This window comes from Vipera berus (genome assembly GCF_964194415.1).
Source record: "Vipera berus genome assembly, chromosome: 7".
Taxonomy (NCBI): Eukaryota; Metazoa; Chordata; class Lepidosauria; order Squamata; family Viperidae; genus Vipera; species Vipera berus.
In genome coordinates, this window is record NC_138209.1 from 6,466,596 (window position 1) to 6,481,702 (window position 15,107).

General features: G+C 47.1%; 1 protein-coding gene across 1 annotated transcript in view; it reads right to left on the reverse strand.

Annotated features, from left to right (window-relative positions):
* Positions 1-13,449, reverse strand: part of SUCLG1 (succinate-CoA ligase GDP/ADP-forming subunit alpha) — a 33,188-nt gene extending 19,739 nt beyond the window's left edge. Inside the window, exons 1-3 of the mRNA XM_081332208.1 lie at positions 13,323-13,449; positions 3,744-3,847; positions 2,072-2,188 (exon numbers count right to left, since the gene is read on the reverse strand). Of these exons, the coding sequence (XP_081188334.1) occupies positions 2,072-2,188; positions 3,744-3,847; positions 13,323-13,374 (273 nt within the window). The 5' untranslated portion in view covers positions 13,375-13,449. The remainder of the gene's footprint in view (positions 1-2,071; positions 2,189-3,743; positions 3,848-13,322) is intronic.
* Between the last annotated feature and the right edge of the window lie 1,658 nt (positions 13,450-15,107).

Genomic DNA, 15,107 nt, shown 5'->3' on the forward strand with positions numbered 1-15,107 from the left:
TTTTGCCTCTAAATCCTGTGCAATAGGTACCCTCTTGCATATACAGCATACGCCACCCTCAGAAAGCATCACAGACATCACGGAATTAGGAGTGTTAAAAGCAACAGAGAACATTATATTGGGGGGAAAAAATTGATCTACCAACTTTTTTAGGACCAAACAGAACGTAATGTGAAGGCTTCCTGCAAATCTAGGGGTCTGGAAAGTGTTTGAAGGAAACGGCTCGTAATGTCTTGCAAGCAAAATACCTCTTTTTTGTATCATTAAAGTAGCTGCATCTTTGAAATTCACATAGCTGCTTTAAAAGCCATCTCTGGCTCTCAGCATCCACCTCTGCACGCAAGGGACAAGTGGCTGTGTTGGCGCACACATGGGCAAAGAAAGCTGCAGGGGTGGGGTCAAACCAGCCCAAGAGCTTTGCAAAAGATGTGGCTGCTTGAACAATTTGATTCATGTTAACCTTATCTTGCAAAGCACTCTTCTGAATGTTTCACACGGCCCTGTTAAAATCTGAGCCACTAATTCCAAGTTAGGAGGGTGTAATTATAGAATTAGACGCTCTGCCCACTTTTTATTCTTGGGACTGGTTCTGCAACAACCCGAGGAACTAAGAACTTCCGAGTGAACAACACACTCCTCACTCTGTTGGGAAATGTTCTTGGTACACACCTTGACAACCTTACATTTCAGTTTAATCGCCTCCCACCCCCTCTTCCCCATTTTATTCCTACCCTGATGGTTAAAAAAGAAAAACCAAGTAAAATGCAGGTTATTGTTGTTAACAGGCGTATGAAACAAGCAACTGTCTTTTAAAAAAGGTCCACGAACCAATTAACAAAGGAATCGGCTGTAATGAAAGCAAGACAAAGAAGAATGGATATTTTTGTTTATGAAATCTGCTCGAAGATTACAAATGACAGGGAAATCTAAAGATGATAAGTCATGCTGAAAAGGTGCTACTGTCCTTCTTTCTGAGGCTTTGTGGGGGGGCCAGAGAAAGGAGAGAGAGAGAGAGAAGAAAGAGGGAGAAAGAGAGAGGAGAGAGAGAAGAGAGAGGGAGAAAGAGAGAAGAGAGACAGGAGAGAGAGAGAGAGAGAGAGAGAGAGAAAGGGAGGGAGGGAGAGGGACAGAGAGCGTGCACAAAAACTCAGAAATTTAAGTTAGGGACTAGGCAGGTGAAAACTATCTTTCCAAGCATCTGATTTCAAAAAATTCAGGACCTTAAAGGTAAAAACAGCATGTTAACTTCAGCCAGCAAATGCACAGGCATTTGCATTAAGGCGTTTTCTTGCAGACGTTTCATTACCAATCTTAGGTAACCTCCATCAGTGACGGAAGGCTGTCTTTATACACTAGTGGCCTGCCCTGTCAGTTTGGGTGAGAAGCTTCTGGGTGCTTCCTTGATTAGGCTGTTGTTTACTACTAGCTTGCTCGCCTGAGTTGGTAGTTCCTTGATTGGGGTCTTGTTTACTCTTTTATTGTTGGTCTAGTATTAATCTTAAGTGTTGATCTCTGCTTATCCGGCTGCTGATGGCTGACGAGGAGGTCTTTTCGCTTTATAACCGGCTCTTTTGAATGGCATGTAGACGTTGTTTATCTCGATGTGCCTGCTGATGGCTGATCAACTCAGACAAACAAGATAACCACCCCTTCTAGCACTGATGATGTTACCTAGGTAGATAATGAGGGATCTGCAAGAAAACCACCAAGCTCAGAGAACACCAAGGACCCCACAGTCCTCTTCCTCCTCTCCTCTTCTCCATTCCGCAAACCCCCACCCTCTTCTAGCACAGATGATGTTACCCAATTTGGTAATAAAATGTCTGCATGCAAGAAAAGCACCAGGTTTCCAGAGAGCACCCAGGACCCCCACAGTTCAGCCCTGAGCTACAAATATTCTCTTCCATCGCAACCAATCGTAGCTGAACAGAGTTTGCATGATGGGGTTCAAACACCTGATAATTCTGTCTTGACAAAGTTTGCCACTGCTTTTAAAAGCTGCCTCGTAGAGACACCGCGGCAAGGACAGGAAAGGCGAGACAGTGCTTGGCGTAAGGTTCAGCGATCTTACCTCCTCGACGGAATTAAAAACCGGAAGTCCCAAGTGAGTTTTGCCCCCTTTGCCCGGCGAAATCCCTCCTACTAAATTGGTGCCGTACTCCAAGGCCTGTTGACTGTGGAAAGTGCCCTGCGAGGGAGGTACAAACATAAAAGCACAGTCGATTTCAACGGAGGGAGGGAGGAGGTGGGGAGAATGAGTTAGGCAAGTAGTAAGAACATTGGTCCTGCACAGCCAGTTTTCATTCCTAATTCAGGACTAGAACTCCCAGTCTCCTGGTGACTGGCCGAAAATCACCCAGCTGTCTTTCATGCCTAAGACGGGACTAGAACTTACCGTCTCCTGGTGATTGGCCCAAAGTCACCCAGCTGGCTTTCATGCCTAAGGCGGGACTAGAACTCACCATCTCCTGGTGATTGGCCCAAAATCACCCAGCTGTCTTTCATGCCTAAGGCGGGACTAGAACTCATCGTCTCCTGGTGATTGGCCCAGTCACCCAGCTATCTTTCATGCCTAAGGCGGGACTAGAACTTACCATCTCCTGGTGATTGGCCCAAAATCACCCAGCTGTCTTTCATGCCTAAGGCGGGACTAGAACTCATTGTCTCCTGGTGATTGGTCGAAAGTCACCCAGCTGGCTTTCATGCCTAAGGCGGGACTAGAACTCACCGTCTCCTGTTGACTGGTTCCCAAGCCACCCAGCCAGTTTTCATTCCTAATTCAGGACTAGAACTCCCAGTCTCCTAGTGATTGGCCAGGAGCCCTGACAAAGCCAGGCTGTTCTAAGTGAAGGGGGGGGAGAACCCTGCTGTAATTGCACAATGAAAGCCAAGATATGAACCCACATACAGGTAGTCTGAGATTTACGACCATAATGGAGCTTTCCCATTATGGCTGTAAGTCATAATGGTCGCAAAATGGGTCACCCATGTGATTTGATCCAATTTTATGATCTTTTACTTTTTAGCAGGGGTCCTAAAGCGAAGGGCATGACTGTAAAACAAACTTGTGGTTTTTTTATGGGCCAGTTTTGCTGAAAACTGGATGCCAGTGCTGATTTTCGGCAAAACCCTCATAAAAAAACAGTCAAGGAAATGCAGCCATTTGCAGCAGCCTGCCCACTATGACTGTAAATGGCAACGGTCGCAAAATGAGTCCCTTGGGGAACTGACCCAACTGTACAATTTGGCGAAGGTTGTGGTGTGAATCCCTGAAGTCGTTAAGCAAATACTGCAGTCATTAAGCAAACAGTTGTAAAACAGTTGTGAAATGTAGCCAGGTGACTGTGGGGGACACTGCAAAGAACTGTAAATGCAGTTCTGTTGCTGAGTCCCTGAAGTGCAGTCTTGTGATTGTGTGTGTGAGAGAGAAAAAGAAAGAGAAAAAGAGAGAAAGAGAAGAGAGACAGAAAGAGAAAGTGAGAAAGAGAGAGAGAGAGAGAGAAAGAGAGAGAGAGAAAGAGAGAGAGAGAGAGACCATCAGTACTTCAGATTTGGGTCATAAATCCCTTTTGGGGTTCTTTGTAAACTTCAAACAGTCGCTAAGCAACCGATAGTAAGGACTTCTGATCTCTGCAACAAGGAAGTCCTGATAAGGAATTCTAAGCTTCTCACAAACGTAGGGCAAAAGCTACTGATACACAACATGAGCAAAGGTACAAGAAATTGCCCATTTGAGCACTTACCTGTTTGCCGGTGAAACCTTGACAAATAACCTTCGTATCTTTAGTGATGTACATATTTTTCCTTGTGGCTGAATACGAACATTGCCGTACTCCATTCTTCTGCACTAAAAATTTTTAAAAGGGGGGGGAGGGGAGGAATGAAGAATTACAATAAATTATTCACTTCCAGAATATCTGCAAAATTTCGAGCAGCTTAAGCTGCATCATATTTCCTCCTTGAAAATTATAGGAAAAGTGCCGTGCTTTTTTTCCCCTTCTTTTTAAGTGTGTTGGAATAAATGAGTAGAAAAAGTTGGAAGCTGACTTGACCGGAGTTAATAGGGGGAACTTCATATTAGAAAATGCAGTGAAGGGAGTCTCCAAGCTACATCCGTGCTCTAAAACTCATATTAAAAAAAAAAAAAAAAGAAATAGAAACAGAAAATCAAAACTGAATTTTCTGAAATTTTAATGTGTTAAAGGGGTAGGCAACCTTGGCTCTTTTGTGACTTGTGGACTTCAACTCCCAGAATTCCTGCCATGCTGAGGGAAAAAGGAGTTTCCAAGCTGAGCCATGCCGGCTCTGGAATTCTGGGAGTTGAAGTCCACGAGTCATAAAAGAGCCAAGGTTGCCTAACCCTGGCCTAGGCCTAGGCCGCTTTATGACTCGTGGACTTCCAACTCCCAGAATTCCTGAGCCAGCCATGCTGAGGGGAAAAGGTGTGATTTCCAAGCTGAGCCATGCTGGCTCAGGAATTCTGGGAGTTGAAGTCCACGAGTCATGAAGGGGCTATAATTCCCCATGCCGGCTCAGGAATTCTGGGAGTTGAAGTCCACGAGTCATAAAAGAGCCAAGGTTGCCTAACCCTGGCCTAACCCTAGGCCGCTTTATGACTCGTGGACTTCAACTCCCAGAATTCCTGAGCCAGCCATGCTGAGGGGAAAAGGAGAGATTTCCAAGCTGAGCCGTGCTAGCTCAGGAATTCTGGGAGTTGAAGTCCACGAGTCATCAAAGAGCCAAGGTTGCCTACCCCTGTGTTAAACAGTAGTCCATAGTTTCACCAGTCTGGGCAGGAGGTCTAAAACTCAATAATTCTGAAGTGCTTGGAGGACCTGAAATACTTCTGATCAAACTCTTAACCTTAAGCATGGAGTTATGGAAGAAGGCACGCACGTTTATGCATTTGTCTAGCAACTTGGGAATTTTTATGGTCTTTGAGACCACCACCACCCCGCCACTCTAGATGTTCTGAAAACTTCTAGAGTTGAATGTGCCTCTTCTGGTGACTGTATCCCCTTAAGTAGGTCTGTCAGCCCCTAAATCCTTCTCTTCCAGCCTCTCTTTCTCTTCTTTCCCATTCCAGCCTATCATTCCTTTTTCCCCCCTCCCTCCAAAGCCACTCTTCCTTCTCTTTTTTTTGATGAATCTCAAGTCTTTTCTCTTGATGCTGCCGTATTAATTTTGTGATGATGCTACCCCAAACATCTGGGCCTAAGCCCCGTTTTTGGCTAATTTAACTTTTTCCTTTGGCTTTACCACAGGTCTAGGGGTGGGCACCTGTCTCCACCAAGGTAGTAAGACTCTTCTAAGAGAGAATCTGTCCCTTTTGCTTTTTCCACGCCGGTGTGTTTTGCGTAGTCTGGTAAGAGGGCCTGAAGTCAGGATGCTGGCTAATCCTGCAAAGTCTGAACAACGTGAGGCACACAAACACCTTTCCTTCCGCAGCCCCATGTTTTAGCAGTAGCTTATTTCCTTCTAGCAATAGCAATAGCACTTAGACTTATTTTTTTTTAATAAATCTTTATTTACATTTCGTGTTAAAAACACACCATACATTAACAAAGACAAAATAAAACATTTACAATATACAGAAAACGAAGAAATCAAAAAATTGAAAACCATTTCAAAAATTTCAAATTATATCTACTTCTCAACTATTATATTCCACTCATTAAGTCTCTTATAACCATCCAACTCCAAAGCTTATTCATTAACAAAGACTATATCACTTCATTTTTGACCAACCTCCAAGCCACCCTCATTTCTTTAATCTTTTATCCATCCAAATATACCATTTATTCCATGATACAAATGCTGGTGTCTCTTCTTTACCCTTCAACTTCTTGGTCAATGTGTCTGCTTCTGCACAATCAAGTATTCTCCTAATTATAACTTCATCCGGCGGGGTATGATTTGCCTTCCAAGATTGAGCATACCCCATCCTCGCCGCCGTTAAGATATGTAAAACCCAATACCATATTTCCTTCTTAATAGCACTTAGACTTATATGCCAGGGCTTTACAGCCCTCTTAAGAGGTTTACGGAGTCAGCATATTGACCCCCCCAACAATCTGGGTCCTCATTTTACCGACCTCAGAAGGATGGAAGGCTGAGTCAGCCTTGAGCCGGTCAGGATCGAACTGCTGGCACCGGGCAGAATGAGCCTGCAAAACTGCATTCTAAGCATTGTGCCCACCACAGCTCCTTTTCACGGATTGTGTTCTGAGTTGTTTAAGCTTAAGCCTGTGGTGGCGAATCTATGGCACACGTGCCACAGGTGGCACGCAGAGCCCTCTCTGTGGGCACGTGCGCCGTCGCCCCAGTCCTAGGCCTTCAGCTGGGTTTTATAAAACCTTTTCGTTTTAGGCCTCCGCTGCTGTGTGCAAAAAAAAAAAGGTTCAATCAATCAATCAATTTCAACTTCTCGTGGGGGAAAAAAAGGTTCTCGCAAAGTTAGAATTGATTGAACTTTTTAGTCCCATCCAGTCTGCTGTTACCACCACAGCCATGCCCACCCGGCACCCGACGATACATAAGTGGGTTTGGGGTTGCAGCTTGGTCACTCGGTCTCTAAAAGGTTCGCCATCACTGGCTTAAGCCATCTCCACTTGTGCGGCTGCCCCCTTGTGATGCGTAACCCACCTAACCTCATTGAAGTACACAACTGCAATGCCTTCCTCCAAGTTCCTTATCGTTCTGATCGCCCCAGCACGCTGCAATATAAAAACCTATTTTAATTTCGACCCATTAAAAAAAGAGCCGACGCTTGCAATTGCAACCTGATTTTAAGAACGACCTACAAATCGTGTAGATGGGGAAAGGAGCCAGGCTCTCCAATGTCGGGCAACAGTATAAGATCAGGAACTCGATTCCACCGTGTTTCACCGTACAAAGTTTGCCATCTTGTATTCATAAGCAGAGGTGGGAGGGAGAAGAGTAGACTGGAGAATGCAGCCCCGGGTCAGTTGCTGGACACAAGGTGGACACTTGTGTCTGCACAATTAATGGCATTTCTTAAAACTCCAGAAAAAAAGGGGGGGAAAGCAACATTTTGAAGATCTGGCTCTGTACATATAGGAGAGTAAAAGGTAAAGGCAAAGGTTCCCCCGCACATGCGTGCTAGTCGTTTCCGACTCTAGGGGCCGGTGCTCATCTCCGTTTCAAAGCCGAAGAGCCAGCGCTTGTCCGAGGACGTCTCCGTGGTCTTGTGGCCGGCATGACTAGACGCCAAAGGCGCACGGAACGCTGTTACCTTCCCACCGTAGTGGTCCCTATTTTTCTACTTGCATTTTTACCTGCTTTCGAACTGCTAGGTTGGCAGAAGCTGGGACGAGTAACAGGCGCTCACTCTGTTATATAGGAGAACTCAGGTTTAAAAAAGGCTGGTCAAAAGTCTTCACTAATTCTCCAGCCAAATGTGAATTACATCAAAGAGACTGAAACAGGCTAAGAATGTTAAGGTGTGAAGCTCTGCTAGCTGTGGAATTCTGGGAGTTGAAGTCCATGAGTCTTAGAAATTGCCAAGGCTGGAGACCTCTGCTCTCACCCAACGCTTACTTATTATTCTTCCAGTGTCAGTAGCATGTTAATAAATGATAGAACAATTAAGACTCGTACCTTTGCCCCACATACTACTTAGCCAGGAACTGAACTTTCATACTGCCAATTCATTTTTATTTTGTTGTTTAAGAAAGAGAGGGAATGCAGGTCAACAGCTTTAAGAGTTAAATAAGCAAATGTGATTTGGAGATTCTCAGACACAGACTGACAATTGTATTTGCATTTTATAAGTACAAATAAGCCCAATAGGAGTTGAATGTTTTGGGAAGAAGAACTAGTTTGCACGCATATACCCAGGCTAAACTTTCCAACCAGAATTGCCATACAACAGCTTGTTACTTTTACCAAGCGTCCAGCCCCATCTGCAAGCAAAATAATCTCTTTTTTTAATGGTATCCCACACACTGTTTGCCTAGTTGACCACAGTGGGGGTACCAACTTAGCACAATTCTAGAAATGAATGTAACCAGTTCCAGTTCTCTGCAGATACTCTGGATGCAGTAGTTCTGTCGGGATTCAAACGAAAATCCTATTATTATTTTTTGCTTTTCTTTCAAACAAACCATAACTTTGTGGACTTTCTAAGGATGCACGATACAGAAGCCAAAAGATCACTTCAGAACACTGTGAAGGGTTTAGGTCAGGGGTAGGCAACCTTGGCTCTTTTATGACTCGTGGACTTCAACTCCCAGAATTCCTGAGCCTGCATGGCTCAGCTTGGAAACCTCTGCCTTTCCCCTCAGCACGGCTGGCTCAGGAATTCTGGGAGTTGAAGTCCACGAGTCATAAAAGAGCCAAGGTTGCCTACCCCTGGTTTAGGTTAAAGACACCAAATGCACCCTAAGCCTAGAAGAAGAAAAAACACAGCGGCTCTAGGAACATGCGTAAGAATCAATCCCAAGTAAGAGAAGCAATAATTAAAAGAATGACAATTCTACTTTCCAGCAATGTAGTTCAGGCCACTCTTTTGCAACCAGGGGGTGACTTTTAATTATTAAATAGGTCCCAACCACTCCGCCCTCCAAGTCAACCACAACAAACCATATATTTATCCCCACCCTACTCGAGAGTTCTTTTAAGGATCTCAGTGGAGGAGGACACATGTGGTCTGCAGTCCGAGACTACATCACCTCTGCAGTAATTACAGGCTTGCTTGTTGATTACCGTATTTTCCAGCGTATAAGACAACTGGGCGTATAAGACGACCCCCTACATTTCCTGTTAAATTATAGGGTTTGGGCTATACTCGCCGTATAAGACTACCCCTCTTCCAACGCACACCAAATAAAAATTACCGTATATACTTGAGTATAAGCCGACTCGAGTATAAGCCGAGACCCCCAATTTCACCCCCAAAAACTGGAAAAAGTTATTGACTCGAGTATAAGCCGATCCGCCGTTCTGCAAGCCTCTGCCGCCAGCAGAAGCTCGATCCGCCATTTTGCAAGCCTGAATACACAGGAATACCCTGTGTGGCCGCAGCTCTCGGGGAAGCCCTGGCTGTCCGCTTCCTCGCTCCACGCTGCCATTCGGGGCCCGCGCGTTCCCCGGGCAAATCGCGGCGCCCAGCAGGCGAGGAAACACGCCCGCTCCAGTCGCCCCCCCTTCCCTCAGGAGACGCGAAGCAAGTGACCGCCCGGAGCTTACCGAGGACTTGCGCGCGGCCGAGGCTTCGGTGCTTCCAGGATCGCGCGCACCTCTCCCAAGCCGCCGCCGTCCGGAGACCTGCCGAAGTTTGGGGAGGTGCGCGCGCACCTCCCCAAACCTCCCCAAACGTCGGCAGGTCTCCGTTCCTCCGCGCCCTGCCTGCCTGCTTCTTTCCGCTGCGGAAAGAAGCAGGCAGGCAAGGCGCGGAGGTCCGGAGACCTGCCGACGTTTGGGGAGGTTTGGGGAGGTGCGCGCGCACCTCCCCAAACCTCCCCAAACTTCGGCAGGTCTCCGGATGGCGGTGGCTTGGGAGAGGTGCGCGCGATCCCGGAAGCACCAAAGCCTCGGCCGCGCACAAGTCCTCGGTAAGTTTTTTTGTTGACTGGAGTATAAGCCGAAGTGGAATTTTTCAGCCCAAAAAGTGGGCTGAAAAATTCGGCTTATACTCAAGTATATACGGTAAAAAAACATCAGATTTGATTTTAATATGGTAATTTTAATTCAAATGCTTATGACATGCAGGTACTTAGTAGGAAAACTGTCACTTATAAACATAAGGCTGTTTGTCATCAAACATGTAAATATAAAACAGTGCAAGTGGATTAAACTTTTCCTAATTCACTCTAAAGCTTTCCCTGCGCAGACCAAATGGGAGATCCGCTCCAGCTTTTCCAGCCAGCCCGCCCAGTTCCTGAGTCAAATGTGTCCTTAGAGCTAAGCAGCTGCTGTGGCTGCTGCATTCCCCACCTGCCTTTCAAGTTGAGATAGACTGCAGCTGCTCTTCAACTTTAGAAGGAAAGATGCCCAGACCCCAGCCTGTAAAAAATCACAGACTGCAGCTTCTTCTCCAATTGGTCCCGCTTTCCCTGCGCAGACCAAATGGGAGATCTGCTCCAGGTTTTCCAGCCAGCCCTGTCCCTAAAGTTTCAGCACCCGGTGTATAAGACAACCCCTGACTTTTGAGAAGATTTTCATGGGTTAAAAAGTCATCTTATACGCCAGAAAATACAGTAGATTTTATCCTGATTTTTAATTACTTGTAAGTAATTCAAGTCTGCAAGCATACCTAATATGCCTTCCTCCTCCTATTTACCTCACAGCAGCAATTCTATATGGTGAATTGAGCTAGAGAGTGAATGGCCCAAAGTCACCCAGCCGGCTTTCATGCCTAAGGCGGGACTAGAACTCACTTTCTCCTGCTGATTGGCCCAAAGTTACCCAGTCGGCGTTTGTATCTAAGGCGGGACTAGAACTCACCATCTCCTGGTGATTGGCCGAAACTCACCCAGTCAAGTTTTCATAGCCAAGGCAGGACTAGAACTCACCATCACTTGTTTTTTAACTGGGTGCTTTAACCACTTAACAAAACTGGCTCTCTGAATAGATTCCATCTACAGGTAAGTCCTTGACTTACAACACTTCGTTTAGTGACCATTCAAAGTTACAGCACTGAAAAAAGGGACTTATGACCATTGTTCACACTTATTGACCATTAAAGCATCCCCATGGTCACATGATCAAAATCCGGCCGCTTGGCAACTGATTATGACGGTCGCGGTGCCCCAAGGTCAAGTGATCCCGTTTTGCAACCTTCTGACAATCCAAGTCAATGGGGAAGGCCGACTCACTTAACAACCGTGTTACCAACTTCACGACTGCAGTGATTCAGTTAACCACTGTGGCAAGGAAGGTCGTGAAATAAATTATAAATGGAATTAAATTAAAATGGGCAAAGCTCACTGAACAACTGTCCATGGAGATTCTCAGCCATCCAGGGAACGGTTTTCCCAAAGATGCTTTTTTCAGGAGGCCACTGGACTTCCTTGTTTTTCTTGGAAGACGTTTCGCTTCTCATCCCAGAAGCTTCTTCAGCTCTGATTGGATGATGCGGAATGGAAGGATTTATATTCCTTGCAGACAGCCGGTCGTTTGCATTCTTGTAGAGAATTGTTGGGGTTTACAGAGACAAAACCCCCAGGTGGCCTCAACAACTCCCTAAAAGAAGGCAAATGACCAGCTATCCGCAAGGGGTATAAATCCTTCCATTCCTCACCATCCAGTCAGAACTGAAGAAGCTTCTGGGATGAGAAGTGAAACGTCTTCAAACCCCCCCCCCCAAGAAAGTCCAGTTGCCTCCTGAAAAGGCACCTTTGGGATCACTGAACAACCGTTTCACTTAGCAACAGAAATGTTGAGCTCAGTTGTGGTTGTAAATTGAGGGCTAAAGGTAAGGTAAAGGTAAAGGTTCCCCCGTGTGCTAGTGGTTTCCAACTCTAGGGGCCGGTGCTCATCTCCGTTTCAAAGCCGAAGAGCCAGCGCGTGTCCGAGGACGTCTCCGTGGTCATGTCGCCGGCATGACTAGACGCCAAAGGCGCACGGAACGCTGTTACCTTCCCACCGGAGTGGTCCCTATTTTTCTACTTGCATTTTTTACGTGCTTTCGAACTGCTAGGTTGGCAGAAGCTGGGACGAGTAACAGGCGCTCACTCTGTTACGCGGCACTCGGGATTCGACCTGCCAAACTGCCGACCTTCTGATCGACAAGCTCAGCGTCCTAACCCACTGAACCACCGCGTCCCTCGATTGAGGGCTACCTGTATCCAAATAGATGAGTCTATTCCTTTCCACAAGAATAATCATGTAATAATAAGGCAAAGAGGACACACTGCCTTTGCAGCTTGAAAGCCTAACAAAACTCACAAATGCACCTCAGCGAGTTCAGTGCAGATTTTTAATTCATTCATTCATTTCATTTTATTCTGGGTTTTAGGTTCCTCCAGGTGAAGACTACGGTTCACATCCCACCAGGCTCAAGGTTGACTCAGCCTTCCATCCTTCCGAGGTAGGTAAAATGAGGACCCAGATTGTTGGGGGCAATAAGCTGACTTTGTAATAATGCCACTTGGAGGGTGGGGGGCGAAAGCCCTAATAAGCAGGCATATACATAGAATGAAGGCTATTGCTGAGCACATTGATTTGTGCTTTAGATTGTAAGCCGCCCTGAGTCTTCGGAGAAGGGCGGGATATAAATGGGATTAAAATAAAATAAATTTAAAAAAAAACGACCCTCTTCCCACACCCTCCTCTTCGCTCCCGCCCAACTCCCAGGCACAGGGAATGATAGAATTTTTTTTTATTTTTTTTTAAAGGAGGGTCACAGAAGGAGGGGAGAAGCAGCCATGGCAGCTGGAGATCATGGGAGTTGTAGTTCAGGGTGCCTGAAGTGGGGGGGAAAAGGCCCCAGGCTGGCGGGGAAAAGATGCTCCAATGTGGGCAGGAAGAAAAAGGCCGGGCCTATACTAGGAAGAATTTGGGGGGGGGGGGAGAATATGTCGCCCCAACGTAACAGGTAAGATGAGGTTGGCTGGGGATGATGGGAACTGCAGTTCGGGACGCCTGAAGGGGAAAAAAAGGCCCCAGGCTGGCGGGGGGAAAAGATGCTCCAATGTGGGCAGGAGGGAAAAGGCCGGGCCTGCTGGGGAAGATTGGGGGAGGGGGAGGGAATAGGTCACCCCAACGTAACAGGTAAGTTGAGGCTGGCTGGGGATGATGGGAGTTGTAGTTCAGGAAGCCTGAAGGGGGTAAAAGATGCTCCAATGTGGGCAGGAGGGAAAAGGCCGGGCCTGCTGGGGAAGATTGGGGGAGGGGGAGGGAATAGGTCGCCCCAACGTAACAGGTAAGTTGAGGCTGGCTGGGGATGATGGGAGTTATAGTTCAGGAAGCCTGAAGGGGGGGGGAAGATGCTCCCATGTGGGCAGGAGGGAAAAGGCCGGGCCTGCTGGGGAAGATTGGGGGAGGGGGAGGGAATATGTCGCCCCAACGTAACAGTTGAGGCTGGCTGGGGACGATGGGAATTGTAGTCCAAAGCTCGGGAAAGGGTGGGCCACGCTGGCAGACTGGGGCGGGTGGGGGGAAGGGGAGAGAGAGAGAGACACACCACGGGTGGGGATTATGGAGCCTGCAGTCCCTCACCCCAAACAGCCACCCATCCACCCTGTCGGGAGAGCGGCCCCCCCCAACCTCCCTCGCGGTCACGTGAGCGCGGCCGGAAGAGGAAGCCTCCCCCCCCCTTCGGCCCGGCACCCGCCCGCCCCCCCCCAACCCCCACTTACGGAGGAAAAGGAGGCGGCCGAGGCCTCCGGCGCCGCTTCCGCAGCAAGACATCGCCGCCGTCCCTGCGGTGCCTCCAGCGGGGCCGCCAATGACAAGGGGGTGCGGGGCGGGATGGCGCTAAGCCCGCCTCTTCCGGTCCTCAGGCCCCTTCCCGGCCGGCCGCGGCGCGCATGCGTTCTCAGAGCGCGGAGGGTGCCCTTGGCGCCTGATTGTGAGCGGCCCCGTCAATCCTTTTTTTTTCCCCGCGCCATCCAGAACAACAGGGATACTTAACGCGTTCCCTCCCCCCTCAACAAAAAGCCGCTGCTTTTTCTCCCTGGGCGCTTGAGGAGGCAAATCAATCAGGCACTTAGGTGTCTAATCCCAGGAAAGAGCCCCCCATTGCCGCGAGGGGTTGTGGGGGAGGTAGTTTCAGGCGTGGAATTACCTGGGTCCCTATGCCAGGAGGCTTCAAACTTGGCCCTTTGATGACTTGTGGACTTCAACTCCCAGAATTCCTCAGCCAGGCACGCTGGGTAAGGAATTCTGGGAGTTGAAGTCCACAAGTCATAAAAGGGCCAAGTTTGAAGACTCCCCTGCCTTATGCAATGGAGCTTAGTGGCAAATCGAGGCTGCCCCAATATTTCGTATAACAGCATTAAGCTTAGATCAGGGTAAAACCATGATTGACACAGTGGTAATGCCGCCCCTCCCGTGCTTTTTAAACCACGATTTAGGGTTTGGCATGTTGCACAAAGGCAAACCGTGGCTGAGCATAAGAGCTGGACTTTTAAGTCAAGAAAGTTCTACAAAACTCCATAGAACGGTATTTCCCAACCTTAACAGCTCTAAGATATGTGGACATCAAAACATTGCCATTGATCGCCTGTCTCAAAATGGCAAAACCAGCCTATAGTGAACCATGGCTTTGCTTAGTGACTGCTGCATTCACTTAACGACTATCCCCCAAAAGACATATAATCGGGTCAGTCACGTGACCCACCCCTCATGACTTAGGGCTGTAAAGTGCAGGCTCCATTATGGTCATAATTCAAGGATTAGACTAAACTAGACTAGATGAATGGAATGGAATGGAATGGAATGGAATGGAATGGAATGGAATGGAGAATAGGAAAGAATAAGAAAAGAATAGAATAGAATAGAATAGAATAGAATAGAATAGAATAGAATAGAATAGAATAGAATAGAATAGAATAGAATAGAACATATGGAACGGAACGGAACAGAACAGAACGGAACGGAATGGAATGCAATAGAATAGAATAGAATAGAATAGAATAGAATAGAATAGAATAGAATAGAATAGAATAGAATAGAATAGAATAGAATAGAATGGAATGGAATGGAATGGAATGGAATGGAATGGAATGGAATGGAATGGAATGGAATGGAATAACAGAGTTGGAAGGGACCTTGTAGGTCATCTAGTCCAGCCCTCCACCTAAGCAGGAGACCCTACACCACTTCTGACAGATGGCTGTCCAGTCTCTTCTTGAAAGCTTCCAGTGATGAAGCTCCCCCAACATCTGAAGGCAAACTGTTCCATTGGTTGACTGTTCTCATTTCTCAGAAAATCTCATTTCTCCTTGATCAGTTTCACTACCTATAATGCAAGTTCCCAGGCAATTTGACACCATTGAAATAAAAAGCTGAGATTGGCTCTTGGCCGTCAATTCTTGTTTAGAAGAAATAAAGGAAACATCTCAGCTTGTGCATCCCAACAGACAATAGAGGAGTCCATGGGGCACTGTTGTCCCAGCTGAGAAAAACAAGATAAAAATAAC